General features: G+C 46.4%; 1 protein-coding gene across 7 annotated transcripts; it reads right to left on the bottom strand.

Annotated features, from left to right (window-relative positions):
* Positions 1-3,464: 3,464 nt before the first annotated feature.
* On the bottom strand, positions 3,465-12,602 carry LYNX1 (Ly6/neurotoxin 1). Of its 7 annotated transcripts, none has more exons than XM_072602887.1 (5): positions 12,445-12,602; positions 9,150-9,263; positions 8,967-9,050; positions 8,608-8,709; positions 3,465-7,982 (listed from the first exon to the last, which is right to left on the bottom strand). In XM_072602887.1, the coding sequence occupies exons 3-5, from the start codon at positions 9,028-9,030 to the stop codon at positions 7,771-7,773; spliced, it is 378 nt and encodes a 125-aa protein (XP_072458988.1). In that variant the 5' UTR covers positions 9,031-9,050; positions 9,150-9,263; positions 12,445-12,602; the 3' UTR covers positions 3,465-7,770. The 7 variants fall into 7 exon arrangements, with proteins under 7 accessions (XP_072458988.1, XP_072458987.1, XP_072458986.1 ...); XM_072602886.1 differs by having other exon boundaries at positions 12,458-12,566; XM_072602885.1 differs by lacking the exon at positions 12,445-12,602 and adding an exon at positions 10,733-11,091.
* Positions 12,603-15,070: the final 2,468 nt, after the last annotated feature.

Here is a 15,070-nt window from a genome sequence, read left to right as displayed (position 1 = left end):
TCCCCATCCAATTTCACAGATCCTCTGAAAACTACTCACAGATGCAAAGACCCCAGGTTAAGAAGCCCTGCTCCAGAAGGAGAGGAGAAATCTAAACCTTGCCTGATCCGTGCCACTGGGATGCGATAAGAGTAGAAATTGTCAGATACTGAAAAGCAGTAATGACTGCTCACGAGCCAAGGGGAGCCTGGATTTGAGGTGATGTGTGTGCTAAAAATAGAAGATCCATCTGCTACAGTGTCGGAGTCCTGGAGGGCTCACAGTAATCATTCTGGGCATATGGGCAAGGCTGAGAATCTTTATGCTGAATTTTTAACTACCACAAAGGAAGAGGGGTAAAGGTTTCTGGGTACATAGAGAAGATAGCCATGGTACTTCAGGTGAGCAGCAGTGCAGTGTCGTCAGGTGCATGAACTAAGGCATGGCTTGGTACTCAGGTGACCTTCACTGATGGACTGTTATATTATATTGCTCTCTGGAAAAGGGCTAGTCTGCTGCTTGGAAAACTGATTAAGAAGGAAGATGAAAGATGAGCTTAAAGAGAAAAGAACAGTGAAAAGAATTCTAGGTCTGGATTTAGAGTCTGAGGACTTGAATTCAAAACCTTGCTCACCTCTAACTAGCTGTGTTCACCTCTTTAAACCTCAGTTTCCTGATTTGTAAAATCACGTGGTGACCTTTGAAGATCCCATGGCCCTATAAATCACTGTGCCTGTTCAGGCCTCCATTTCCCTATTTGTAAAATGATGTGGTTGGATTAGATGACTTCTAAATCTTTGTACTCAGAGTTTTTGGAGAAATAAGAATTAGTCATGTAGACTTAGGGCTATGTGATTGTACCCCACAGCTCTTTCTTGGATCCAATCCTCTTTTCTTTCTATATTCTCTTAGTGACCTCATCAGTTTCCATGTGTTCATTTAGTAGATCTATGTGGGGACTTCCCAGTACACATCTGTCCCTTATCTTTCTCCTGTCCTGCATCACCAAACTCCTGCTGGTTATTTCTACCTGTGGGTCTCACAGGCATTTCTAACTTAATACATCCAAAATGGACTGCTTTATCTTTCCTTCTAAACCCACCACTCCTCCTAATTTCTCAATTTAAGTTGAAGGTACTACCATTATTTAATTATATAGATTACAATGTAGAAGTTATCCTCGGCTATTCACTCTTCCTCATTTGCCATATATAATCAGTTTCTAGACCTTATAAATTCTACCTCCACATTTTTTTATATCCACACTGTCACCTTCACTCAGAGGACCAAGGGCCCTAACTCAGGCACTCACCACATCTTGCTTCAACTATTTCAATGGCTTTTTAATTGATCTCTTGGTTTCCCATCTTTTCTCTCTCCAATCCTTCCTTTTCACATCTGCCAAGTTGATATTCCTAAAGCAGGGCTTACAATATATTACTCTCTTGCTCAAACATCTTCATTAGCTCCCTAGGGAAAAACACTAAATTCTCTGTTATTTAAAACTCTTCACAATCTGGTTTCAGTCTATTTTTCTAGACACATTTTACACGACTCCCTCATACACATTTTTCCAGCCAGATGGGCCTATTTATGCTTTCCAGCGCTCAATAGACCATGTCCTACCTTTGCCTTGGACATCCCTGCATTCTTGGTATGCATTTCTTCCTCAGTCCTTACCTTTCTTTGAGGTTTAGCTCATGTTTTACCACCTGATCCCTCTGTTATTAGCGTTTTCTCCATCTCTGGAATCCTGTAGCATCTACCTTGTATTTCCCTTATCTGGGAATATGTTGGATTTCCCCTCCTGCTCCCCCTAAAGAAGATGTGTAAGTTCCTTGGGGTCAGGAGCTGTTTCCATTTTTGTCTTTGAATTCTTAGGGCCTACCACAGTGTCTTAGACATAATAGATTGGATTATCTCACAGAGTATTCAGAAGAAAACCATGGGAAACTGAGGGAGGCAATGGAAAGAGGACTGGCTTGGGAATCAGAAGACCTGGCAAGAAGGTTGTACAATTAAGACAGCTAGGTGACTCAGTAGATGGAGCACAGGGCCTGGAGTCAAGAAGGCCTGAGTTCAAATTGAGAGAATGATTATTTCTCTGTCATATTAACAGCCAATTATTAAAACTGGGAGATCTAAGTTCCTCCCCGACCCCTTCCCATTTCCTTGTCCAGTCTCTCAAGGACAGGGATGATGGAACAAAAGATTAATATTCTCATTCTGGGCATTATTATTTTGCCCAACTAGATCAGACTTCTAATCTAAGGTAAAACTCCTTTCTGCTCAGGTTTGGGTAGGGGTTATAAATTCTTTGTTTAGATTGCCAAAAGGAAGGATTGGTAGGGAGGTTTGGTGATCCTGCTCTTGAAAGTACATGATGACTGTAATGGAAGGCCCCTCTCCCCTTTCCTGACTTCCAAGCATATGCAGATATTCCAGCCAGAGCTAGATGTGCATGTAAGGACTCTGAGGGAGGCCACTCTCTTTTCTTCTCTGGCCAGGATCAAGGGAACTTGGATAAACTAGGTGGATAAAGAGGCCTGAGGCTTTTAATGTCCCTGCCTAAACAGATAGGCATCCTCTGTTCTTTGCTTCTTTCAACAAGCACTTTCCTGTTTGTTGGTGGAGTATGGAACTAGGCTGCAACCTTGGGAGCTTAAAAATGTTGGGAGATGCAGCCATCAGAGGTGCAGAACTGGAACCCATACCAGATTTTGCAGACAATTGAGCCCACGAAAGAATAAGGTCCCACATTCTACAAGACGCTGAGTTGCACTGAACTGAATGCAGCCAAGACAGAGTGACAGTCATTCATCCACTGACTGCACTGCATTCAGGAGTTAGCTTTTAGTGAGTACTTTGAGGTTGAGACCACCTTTCCTCTCAGGGCCTGAAGTCCTATAGGGAAGATTGGACCCCAGTGTTGATGGGAGGGGGAATATTCATACTTTTCTTCTTGCTCTATTTCCTTGGTTAACATTCCGTTGGAAAACTAAATGATGTTAATTTGTTAAATAAAACTAAAATGCCAGCCACCAGAAGGTGTTAATGATAAAAGGAAAACACTTATTATAAATGATGCGGGAAGATCACACTGGAATGAGGGCTCTGGCTGATGGAATTAGAATCACTAAAATCCCTCGGGGGTATCCCTAGAACTCTGAGTAAGGGAGATGCAGCTGTGAAGTTTGCAGGGACCTGACTCCTCAGTGACATTGGAAGTTGGAATGAGGTTTGAGTAAGATACTTGGTTTGAGTAAGACTTTTCTGAGTACTGAGTCAAATGAAAGTTACTTTAGTATACCCACATCTTGGGAACTGATATTTCAAGGTATATAGGACTTCCATTTGCAGGTTCCCCATCATTCTTCTTTCTCTTGGAGGTACCTCCCTTTTTCTTGGTTGAAACTTAACAGCAAGGAGTTCCAACGTAACTCTTATTATGAGAGACAAATTGAACCAAATAACCACTCGACAACTTTTTTTTTCCGGAGTTATTGTTTATTGTGTGTTGTTGTAGTGACATTGTAGAACCGGGTTGTGTAGACTGTAGAGTTGTGGATGTGAGTTAAGTTTTGAATTGTCATCATACATTACACACCTGAAGAACAGAGCTGAATAGTCAGTCACCGGGGCTATTCAGGTGTTCAAATTCCGACACATAACAACAGGACTGGACAGTTCGAGGACTATTGTTTTTGTTTTTTGTTATTTTTTTTGTGGTTTTTTTGTTATTTTTGGGGGGTACCTATTTGTACGATTGTGATTGTTTTGCAAAGACTTTACAGCCTGCCTAGGGCACTCGGAGGGGTTATTGAGTCCTGGCTAAGGTATATTGGAAGGGAGAAGGGATAACTGTTATCATGAACTTCCTAAAACTGGGAAATTCCAATATCACTAAAAAGATAAGTGTTACTGGGGTTACTTTGGAACTAGTTATTACCTCCCCCCCTCCCCTCCAGGAAATGGTGAACAAGGATAAAGCCAACATGGTGAGAGGGTAGGCTGAGGGTCATAGAGAAACTCTCCGGAGAAGCGAAACCCCATCCTCAGCAGCCCCCAACCCAGTGGCAATAGTTCTACGGAATGCAGGTTGTCAACCTGCCAGTACTGTTACATTGGGGAGCCAGCTTTCCACCGGGTTGTATAGACTGTAGAGTTGTGAATGTGAGTTGTTGGTATTGTTGTTTTTAAACTACACTCCCCCAAAATGCAGAGTTCCAAGGTTATAGTTTGCGGTGCTTGCAGAGTGTGGATAATTTGGAGGTGCAGAGAATTCACAGGAACTCGATGTCCAGTCCCTCAATTCCCTCCAACAGGAGGGAAAGGCAGCCTCTAACTTTGTGCTCCATTGGGCAAGGTTGCTCCAGAAGCTGATTGGAAGAGCACTGCCTGCTGAGCACAGAAATAACTACAGACTGACCCAAGTGCCCAAGGGGAAGCCCTATTGGTGCATCCCTATTGTTGCACCTGTCAGGCCAGTCTTTCAATAACTTGAGTTGATGTGCCTGAGAGAGAGCGAGAGCAAGAACGAGATAGATAGATAGATAGAGAGAGAGAGAGAGAGAGAGAGAGAGAGAGAGAGAGAGAGAGAGAGAGAGAAGGGGAGGAAAAGACATAAAAAAGGGAGGAAGAGAGAAGGAGGGAGGGAATGGAAAGGGGGACATAAAGGTAGGGAAAAACAGAGAGAGGAAAAGGTAGAGAGTGGAGAAAAGAGGAAGGAGTGGAGAGAGGAGAAAGGAGAAAGAGAGGGAGGGAGAGGGAGTGAAGGAGAGAGAGAAAAAGAGAGAGAGAAAGAGAGAGAAAAACAGACACATCAGAAATTACCCAAACTGGTATCACTTGGCCTCAGGGACGGGAAACTGAGGCAGAAAGGAGGCTGCTACGGAACAAGCAGACCTTGAAGTGAGTCCAGATGGGCATGAACTAATAAGCAGGGCTACCTCCTCCTGAAGAGTCAGGAGAGCAGAGGTCAAGGCAGCCTGCTGTGGGAAAACCACCTACAGACAGCAGCAAAAGATCCGGTGAAGCAGCTGTCTCTTACTTTGACTGTGGACCAAACAAACATATCTGTGCTGGATTCACTCAAGAGGAATCCAGACTTGGATCAGAAGCCGAATTCCAGCGCACCAGTACCAAGCAACAAAGATACATTTGAGGCCTTGTCTAGACCCCAAAGATCCTAACCTCAGTCCTCAAAGCCTTTCCTGGGTCCTGTCCCCTCAAGCATCAGAGAGAGACAGTGTGGAAGGTGGGTCAGTAACACTTCTCTCAGAGATACTAAAAGGTTCAGGACCACAGGTCAAGGCAAGCCACTCTGGCAACAGCCCAGAAGGAAGGCCTCTGAAGAGGCCCACCCTCCCACCCCTTCACTTCTGGGCTGCATTCCTCCACCTCCCATCGATTTGCCAACATCGACACAAGCTTACTGGGTGCACTTAAGGAAGGAATTCAGCACAGGTTTATCAGAAAGCTGTGGTCCACCAGACTGATGTTTGATGGGTGCCACAGCAGCAGAAGTGGGCATGCACCCACAGGAGTTAGGCCAGCCCATTACAGAGGCAAATGCGGCAGAGAGCGGTGAACAGGGGCTTCCAGGTTGGAGCAGCTATGTGGGAGAGGGGCAGCAGCATGGCAAGCCGGAGAGCTGTCAGGTGGGCTGGCCACAGGACTGTGAAGATCACAGCTACAGAAACAGGCAGATGCAGGCCAGGGGAACAAGAGCGTTCCTGCACAGAGGCACACGAGAAGCACCAGAAGAAGCTGTGGGTTGGCGTTGGGACTCTGCTAAGGCAACACACTAAAACCGCCTGCTGCCCACAGGGGAGCTTGTTGGACTCCCTGGCAATCAGGAGGACAGAAATTATGGAGAATCGGGGAGATAGAACCCCTTCTCCAACCGTTGTAGATGGGCAGTTGGTTACAAAATCTGGATGAAGCGGAACTGTGTCAGGTGGGCTTAAACTAGGAAGGGGAGAGCAGCCACATGGAGGGAGCTGGCAGTGCAGACTTGGAAGGGCAGAACAGATGTTAAGGATCGGAGATTAGGGAGTAGGGGCACAGACTTGGAAAAGGGAGGTAGCTACTATATGATGAGAGAGATCAGAAGGTACTGAAGCTTAGCAGTTCAGGAGCTACAGAAATGAGCCTATGGGAAAAGCAAACAGTGGGGCTGTGAGAGCTATGGGGAACACAGGCGGCTACATAGCCTGGCCGGACCACTATGGGATGATTCTGGAGTTGTGGTAGGAGACCAGCTTTCATTCAGCCCTTAGACATTCATTCTATTTATCTCGCCCCACTGAGACTGGAAGGGAAGAAACCCAAGAGATAGATGATTTCAAACCCTAAGGTTCACTGCAGTTCCTTGGGGTCTGAACTGAAAATGGAATAGCTAGGGGTGGGAGAGGAGGGGTTGAAAGCACAGATATGGCAATCTTTTTGTGCATGAGTACAGACAACATTTCTACCCTGTTATTTACCTTCCTATTCTGCTGTAATGAAATGTGTGTGTGTGTGTTTCAATGATCATGTATATTTTCTTTGGTGTGGCATAGAAATGTAATGGCCAGGGCTCAAGCTTGAGGTTTTGGGATACGTGACTCAAAAGAGCACAGGGGACCAGAGATGTAATAAGAGGCTCCAGAGTTGTGTGGGAACCCATGGGGACCCAATGTTATAGACAACCTCACTTTGTGACTACTGACAAGTCACCTCACTTCCCTGTACCTCAGTTTCCTTATCTGTAAAATGAGAGGATTGGACTAGATGGTCTCTAAGGGATCTTCCAGCTCTCATGTTCAGCATTTCTGTCTGTGAGGACCTTCCCAGGACAGCTCAGGAGAAGCTACCTTCTAGCTCAACCTTCCATGGTATGTGTCAGTCTTTGGGTAGGCCTTACCTTCCTGTGGACCCAATCTCTTCCCATTCCTCTGGAAGAGCCAACTGAAATAAGGGGTAACTATGACAATCCATCTCAGACCACGGGCTTCCTAGGGATGAGGGTATTTCCCCCCTTTGACCAGGTTCTCTGTATCTCCCACTCCCTCCCCAACGGCAGTACTCTATTGCTTCTACCCCCACCCCAACCCCCCATCAGAACTCAACAGGTAACAAAAAACCATACTTGTCCAACCCCTGTGTATGTGCCTCCCCCTCCCTCCATACCCCACCCTAAATTGGTCTTCCCCCAACACTCATCCCTGCAGAAGGAGTCCGGTGTGGATGGCAGATCCATGAACATTTCAGGTGTCAGGTCCCACATTAGTCAATCAAGTTCAAAGTCAGACGTTTTGAAAAGTGGATGGGGTCGAGGAGCATTAGTATGAAGAGTTCCGAGATGACCAGCACAAAAATAAAACTAGTCCGGGAACAAGGGTATAGGGAAATCCAAGAATCCTAGAGCCTCTTCCCCTTCTGCCCCCTCAACCTTGGGCTCCAAACAAATTCCTCTGACTTCAGTGACAGGCAGAGAAGAAGCCTATGGATTCGCTAGAAAGAAGGACCACTCTCATCCCCTGGTGGTATGGGAAGGATTCCCAGGCCTATTACAGCAATGGGGGGATCTAGACTTGAAGAGGAAGCACCTGGGGAGGGTCTGACATCCCACAAGTGCTGGGGGCTAGTGGCAGATGAAGTGGTCCTGGTCAGAGGCCATGGGAGGGGCTCGATGTGTGGGGGCAGGGGCCAGGGACAGTTATGAAGTCGCCTTGTTCTCCTCATCTCTCACAGAGCCAAGTTGATCTGGGGCTTTTAGGAAAAGGGAAGGGGTCCAGTTAGCCTGGGTCAGAGGCTGGGGGGGAGCAGCCCCCAGAGCGTGCTGAGGATTGTGGTGAGGGCCAGAGCTGAGGAGGCCTGGGCCCCAAGGCTAGCCCCATTGCAGTAGTCATACTGGCAGCAGGACGTGGTGGCAGCATTCTTGGTGTAGCCATCGTACAGGGTCTCAAAGCAGGTGGGGACGCAGGACTTGCTCACTGTTACCCTGGTTGGAGTGATATCTGAACACCACAGGATGGGGAAGGAAGAGGAAAAAGAAACACATTTGTGATCTAGGAGTGGGCACTCTTTGGTCGAAGCACTTCACAGACTTAGCCCCAAGGTAGGAGTCCCAATCCTGTCTAAGACTGGTTCCATGAGGATAGGGCCTGAATTTACTATTTTGTTGTCTCCTCCAGACTGTGACTGAGCTCACTTAGGACAGGGCCCCCCACATATTAAAAAGTTGTAGGGCAGACACAGTCTGGCAAACCCTCTTTCCCTTTGTTCAACTCAGAAAAGTATAGACTTCAAGAGCTTAATGAGGGAATAAAAGGTAAGAGTCACATCCTCAGATGGAATGGTAGGAAGAAATCAGATAGAGTGCTTGAAGCCCAGCCTTGTCTCCTAAATCCTGGCTTTGCCACTGCATCTCAAGTTATGATAAATTTCTTTCTCTCTCTCTCTCTCTCTCTCTCTCTCTCTCTCTCTCTCTCTCTCTCTCTCTCTCTCTCTCTCTCTGTCTCTGAATTAGGAGATTTAATGAGATGATCACTAAGGTCTCTTTCAACTGTGACTTGGTCTCTGCTGTTGCAATGTTCTGAAATTCTAGCCCTAATGTTGAAAGGGATTTAAGGGACTACTTACAGGTCCGGGTGGTCATACAGTAGTTGACATAATCGGGGCACCTCATGGGCTTGAAGCAGTTGTACCCTTTGTATTCACAGACATAGCATTCCAGGGCATGAGCTATGTATATAGGAGACACAGAACATAGTCATTAAAAGGTCACCATTGCCTTCCCCCCAATCCACACTCTCTGACTCTGACTAGGAATACTGGAAATATTGGAAATGGGCGGGGAGATGCCTTCTGGGCAGGTACATTCCCAAAGGGCTGGACTCAAGGATTCAAGCCATAGCTGTTGTTCCCACCAGGGCACATTTACCTCTCTGTCTTTTTCTAATATCTCAAGTGATTAGCATCACAGATCTCACACAACCTACCCCTTCCTCCCCACCTCTGGTATCCTATAGACCCTTCGCTTCTGTTATGGTCCCAGATATTCATTCCTTCCTAGAATCGGATTGCTGGAATGAGGTGAGGAGAAGCATTAGAATTCCAGCCCTTCTGGGCACCTCCCCCATCCCACCCCAACCCCTGTAGGTCAAACAGCTCGTCTTCCTTACTGAGTGGCTGGGCCATGATCGTCATGAGAAGCAGGGCTGGAAAGAACTTCATGGTTGAAAGCCGGGGAAGGATTGCTAAGTTGAAGCAGGAAGCTGCAGGCAGGATTCTTCAGCCTGGAGAGAAGGTTAAGAGGAAAGGAGAAGATAAAAAGAAGCACAGAGAAGAAGGGCATTAAGGCAAGGCTTCAAGTCTCACATTCTTGTTCCTGTCCAGCTCTGCTCAAAGCATTCCCTGTCTCTCCTCCATCACTCTCTCTTTTCTGTCCACCCATCCTTCAGTTCAATTCAGTTGGTTCATTTGGAAAGGACATTGTATTTGGAGTCACAAAACATCTGTTCAAATCCTAGCTTAATTTTTTACTACCTTAGTGAACTTGGGCAAATCGTATAATTTCCTCTAGCTTCTATCTCTTCATCTATAAAATAAGGTTATTACTTGAATATCACCTTAAGGTCTGCAAAGTGCTTTAAATATATAGCTCTGTGAGGCAGATGATGTTTCATCCTCATTTTATAGATGGGAAAACTGAGACTCAATGATATTAAAGGACTTGCTCAGTCATAGACTGGGATAAGATTGAAACCCAGTTCTTCCTGTTTTGCAAGGAAGCACTCTAACTATGACGTCATGTGCTACCTCAATAAATGAAACCAAACATTTATTGAACATTGACTATATGAAAGTCCTTCTGATGGTTATCTTCAAGGGTTAACTCAAATCCTTCCTCCTTCAGGAAGCTCTCCCTGTGACCATTCTAGGACAGACTGTTCTTTCATTAATTCCTATACCCCTGATAGACTCATCAAGTCTATGAGCTGGCCAGCTAGCCCAGGGAATTGTCTCTGCAGTAATAATATGATATAATAATAGTATATAATTGTAATAATTATGTGATAATAAAATGATATAATGATAAATGCCCATGCAGCCTTCACCCACAGGCTTTCTGTGAAGGGGAGTGATCTTATCTTTAGCCAAAATCTGTCTTCACAATATCTTCCCGCTGGTCTTCCACGTGGTACAAGACAGCTTTCAAATACTTGAAGAAATGCATGCCCTCCCTTCCTTGTCAAGTCTTTTCTTCTGAAGGTTAAACATCTGCATTTCCTTCAAAAGGTGTTTAAGTTCCAGTCCTCTCTTCATTAAGAGAGTCTGGGCCACACCCATCCAATGCTCAATATCCTAGTTGGCTAGTGTTCTCCGCAACCTAGACTGCGAGCGCCCAGAGGGCCCCTCCTTTCACCTCTCTCTACCGCAGTCCCCCCTCCCACCTGAGCCCTGCATAACACTGCGCAGAAGGGGGAGGTTTCAGGAGAAGCCGGTAGGATGTCTGAACAGTAAACTGAGAGGACTGTGACGTAGCTTATTTAGTTTCTGCTCATGTAGCAAAAAGCTTTTAGGTCAGACATCCTGGTATGTAGTTCACAGAAAGAAAAAAGAAAAAGAAAAAAAACCACCTTTCTCCCTGGACACTCATACCCGCATGTATTGTGTTGTCTAAACACCCACCCCCGGCCCCCGGCCATTCTCATAGTGCAGTAGGGCTAGTAAGGCTTAAGAAGACGGGCAGAGATGTCGGTACCTTCTTGGGAATCATGAACTGTTCATCCAGCCTGTCTGTCTGTCCCCTTCACTGCGCCATCACTGCGGTCCCGATCATTCAGCATTCTGCAGTACCAGAATCCCGCCCCCACTCCGCCACACCCTCTGCGGTAACTAGTGAGCTCTAAGATGCTGCCTAGCTTTCTTTGTGAACCCCATCAGCAAGTCACACACCCCAACCCCATTTATGACGTCAAAGGATCCCGGGCATCTTTTGTGAAAAATAAAAAAGTGACAGGAAGCTTGAGAAAGGAAGGAAGATCATCAGTCTGGCCCTGGAGCGGGGGGGCTGGTACCTTCCTAGGGCTGTTCACTGTGAATCGTGTCTCTCTTTTTGTCCCCATCACCCGCACCCCCACTGCGGCACCATTGCGTCAACACTGCACCAACATTGCGTCAACACTGCGGTCCCTATGATTCAGCACTCTGCAGTACCAGAATCCCGCCTCCGCCCCGCCCCCGTCCCTCCCCGCCTCCCCTCTGCAGTAACTTGTGAGCCCTGCGATGCAGGCGAGTTTTTTGACTATCCATCAAACGCAGGTCACTGAACTTTGGTGAGCCTTAGTTTCCCCATCCACAAAATGAGAAAAATATTGGCACTAACTGAGTCAGAGGAGTATTTGGAGAAACGAGCTTTGTAAACTTTAAAGTGCTATAGAAATACGACGCATTAACACTTTAGTTACATTTTTACATAATAATTATTTTATGCACATTATTTTGTGACCCCCTAGTTGTTTCTGTCTATGCCCAAGTGAAAATATCCTTCCCAAAACATTCCCCAACTCTAACCTCCTTTTTGGCGTCAAAGGATCCTGGGCATCTTTTAAGAAAATAAGAACGCGACGAGAAACTAATGAAAGAAAGATCATCAGTATGGAGAGGGATCTTGATACCTTCCTAGGGATCATTAACTGTTAATCCAGTTTCTCTTTTTGTCTCCATTACCTGCGCCACCACTGCGCCACCATTGCGTCAACACTGCGGTCTCTCTGATTCAGCATTCTGCAGTGCCCAAATGCCGCCCCCACCCCGCCCCATCCTTTGCCGCAATCTTCCCCCTGCCGCAGCACACCCCTCCGCCCCCAATCAAAAAGGGGCTCTAAAGGAGCCTCGGGAGGACGGAGGCATATTTCCTCATTTGCAAAATGGGGATAATTATATCACCTCCCTCCCGAGGTTGCTATAAGGTCCAAGCGAGAAAATACACGAAAAGCATTTTACAAACCTCAAAGCATTCTTATCAATTGTCAGCAACTGTATTAATAATAACTATCACAATAGTAATTATTATAGAGCACAGAGTGAGGGCAAAGCGGAGTGCCGGGCATAGACTGGGAGACGGGGAATATTTGGGAGAGTGGGACGAGCCCGGTAGAGGGGCAGAGATTGAGGGGAAAAGGTTGGAGGGCTGCAGAGGAAGGGGAGATGCTGGAGAGAGGGGTGGGGGGAAGAACTTAAAGTGAAATCCTGGGGGAATGGGAAGTTAGGGAAGGACACTGAATAGGGAAGACAAAGCTGGGTGGAAAGCTAAGGAGTTTCTGCAGAAGCCCCCAGCCCAACCCAGCAGGTAGAGGAGCCCAGGACTTATTTGCCTCGACTCCTTTCCCCCGAGGAGCCCCTTAAACATCCGTTAACAGCAACTGGTAAGGTCCCTAGGAGACCCTTCCCAGCCTTTCGGCTTTCCCATACATCAATCACTCACGTCCAGGTCCATCCGGGTCCATCCGTGTCCTTCCAAGTCTGTCCAGGTCCATCGGGGTCCATCGAGGTCCAAGTCCGCAGCTGCAGCCGCAGCGGCGGCTGCGGCGCAAGTGAGGCGAGAGAGCTGCACCCCACTCTTTTAGACCCTCTTAGGCTCCGCCTCCTCTCCAGACCCCCTCCAGCTCCGCCCCTCGCTCTCTTACTGCAGAGCCCCCTCCTTCCCTCCAACCCCACCTCCACTGCAGAATTTTGGCTCCTGGCCTAGAATCCTACCCCAAGTCCAGGTCCTTGTCTCAGAATATTCCCAGGACTCCTCTCCCCCTACCCACCCACCCACCCCCATCTCCACCCCTTCCCCAAAACTAAGTTTTTAGTCCATGGGAGACCCAGACATCAGACTGTCAACCCAGGCTGGGCCCCGGCCTCTGCAGTCCTTTCTGGGTTCCGCCCCAGACCTCTTTCTCCCTCCCTCGGATGCAGACTGCAGTCATTCTCTCCCCCTCTTTCCCCCCATCCTTGTCTGCAGTCTCCCCACCTTCTTCAAAACCTCTGCAAAATCTGCTTCACCACCTCCCTGCAGAGTGCTCCTCACCCCTCCCAACCTGTTTCCCTATTCTTACATAATCTCTGCGGCAAATCCTTCACTGCACCATCACCACCCCTACTTTACTTTGTTCAGGAACCTTCTACATACTGACCCCAGCCAAGAACTTGGCCCCTGTCCCCAATCCCAAACCAATCCTTCCCCATATCTCACTCTCAGCTTTGGACCACCCCTAGTTTACCCTCCTCCTCCTCTCCACCCCACTCCAGAACTGATCCTAGAACACCACACCTTTATCTTTGACCCCTATCCTCAGGACTGTGACTGGGAGTGACAGGCTGTGAGACTGTCACACTAGCCTAGGCTAAGAAAACATCCATGTATGTGCTGACATTCTCAGATACAGAATCATCCTCAATCACACAGATACTTATTGACAGGCATACATCCATACACATACACAGATACATCTATCTAGCTCAAAGGATCGTTTTAAGAAAAGCACTTAGAAAACCTTAATGATCTATTAAGATGTGAGTTATTTACAGTATCTGTTTTGTCTGTCCCCTCCTTTCTACTCAAATGGAGACTACCTCATGTCAGTTCTTAATCACTTATTGCATCTTACATGGATGATTGTGATGATCTCCAAAATGTCCTCCCTTCCAGTCTTTCCCCTATCTAATCTCTGCTTCCACATTCATTTCACCAGGTCACTGTCATCTCAAAAAACTATAATTTGTCTACTGGATATATTTCTTTTCCTCAACTTCAAGGCCTTTCACAATCTGGAATCTGCCCCTTCCTCTCCCACCTTTCCAATTTTTCTCTTCACACACTGTATACCTGAATTACTGAATGTTCCCAGGATACAAACAACACTTTCTCTTACATCTGAAATCTACCCCCCCCTCCATCCAGTTAGTCCTTTGAAATTTTGCCCACAGAGCCTTCCTCAATTGCTCCAATGGGATTTCTTTCAAATATGAACTCCTGAAGCCCTGAACCTGACTTCTTATGAGCCTTTTCACATCCTGCATTTATGTAACTGTCAGGATTCAGATTTTCAGAGGAAAAGAGGGAGAGCCTTCAAGATGTAGGACAGTGAAGTAGCTTTGATTTCTTAATAAGTTTCTAAAAACCATCTTATTAAAATAGTGGTTTGTGAACATTCAAAAAGGGAAGCAAAGATTAAAAAATGGACTTCATCAAGACTAGATTCTGCCAGGCTAACCTCATTTCTTTTGATGGTAGGATTACTAGCTAGGTAACTTAGGGGAATGTCACATATAAGAGTAGACATGGATCTCTGCAAAGGATCTGACAAAACCTTTTATGCTTTCATGGTGGGAAAGATGGAGACTTGGGGATTAGACACATTTGAGAAGATTCAGAACTAGTCAGATGCCTGGACCCAGACACTTACTAGCTGTGTGACCCTGGGCAAGTCTCTGATCCTCTGCTTGCCTCAGTTTTCTCATCTGTGAAACAGGGATAATAATAGCACCTATCTCCTGGGGTTGTTGTGAGGATCTAATGAAATAATATTTGTAAAGTGCTTAGTATAGTGCCTGGCATGTAGTAAGTACTATATAAATCTTAGTAGTGATGGTGATGCTGAAACTCGGGACCAAGAAGGCATGGCTAAGACTAAACTTATATCTCTTTTTGACAGGATTTCTTGACTTCCAGTAGAGCAGGAGATTTTTGGTCCTGTCAGCTTGCAGCAAGTGAAGTTTCTTGGCCACCAGATCAGACCACTAAGGAAAAGTATCACCAGGAAATGTCTGGTTGGCATGGACAGAGGGACTAATCATGAAAGTCAGTGGCCTTGCCATTTACACAATCAGATTGTGCAAGTGCAAAGTAAATTAGTTTGCCTCTTCACTTACAGCCTCTAACTTGACTGAATAGCCGCAGAGGGCCAAATTATTCTGCCTAGAAACTTCTTTCAGCAAACTCATCGCCTGCCAGAAAAGACTATTAAAAAAGTAGCCACCTTTTGAGATTTGTTGGTGATGTGAGGAAGAATAATGTGATGAGAAATCCCTAGAGAGGAAACTCATGGTG

The sequence above is a fragment of the Notamacropus eugenii genome, chromosome 4 (assembly GCF_028372415.1).
Source record: "Notamacropus eugenii isolate mMacEug1 chromosome 4, mMacEug1.pri_v2, whole genome shotgun sequence".
Classification (NCBI taxonomy): domain Eukaryota; kingdom Metazoa; phylum Chordata; class Mammalia; order Diprotodontia; family Macropodidae; genus Notamacropus; species Notamacropus eugenii.
Note: the sequence above shows the minus strand (reverse complement) of the source record. Positions and strands in the feature narration are given on the sequence as shown.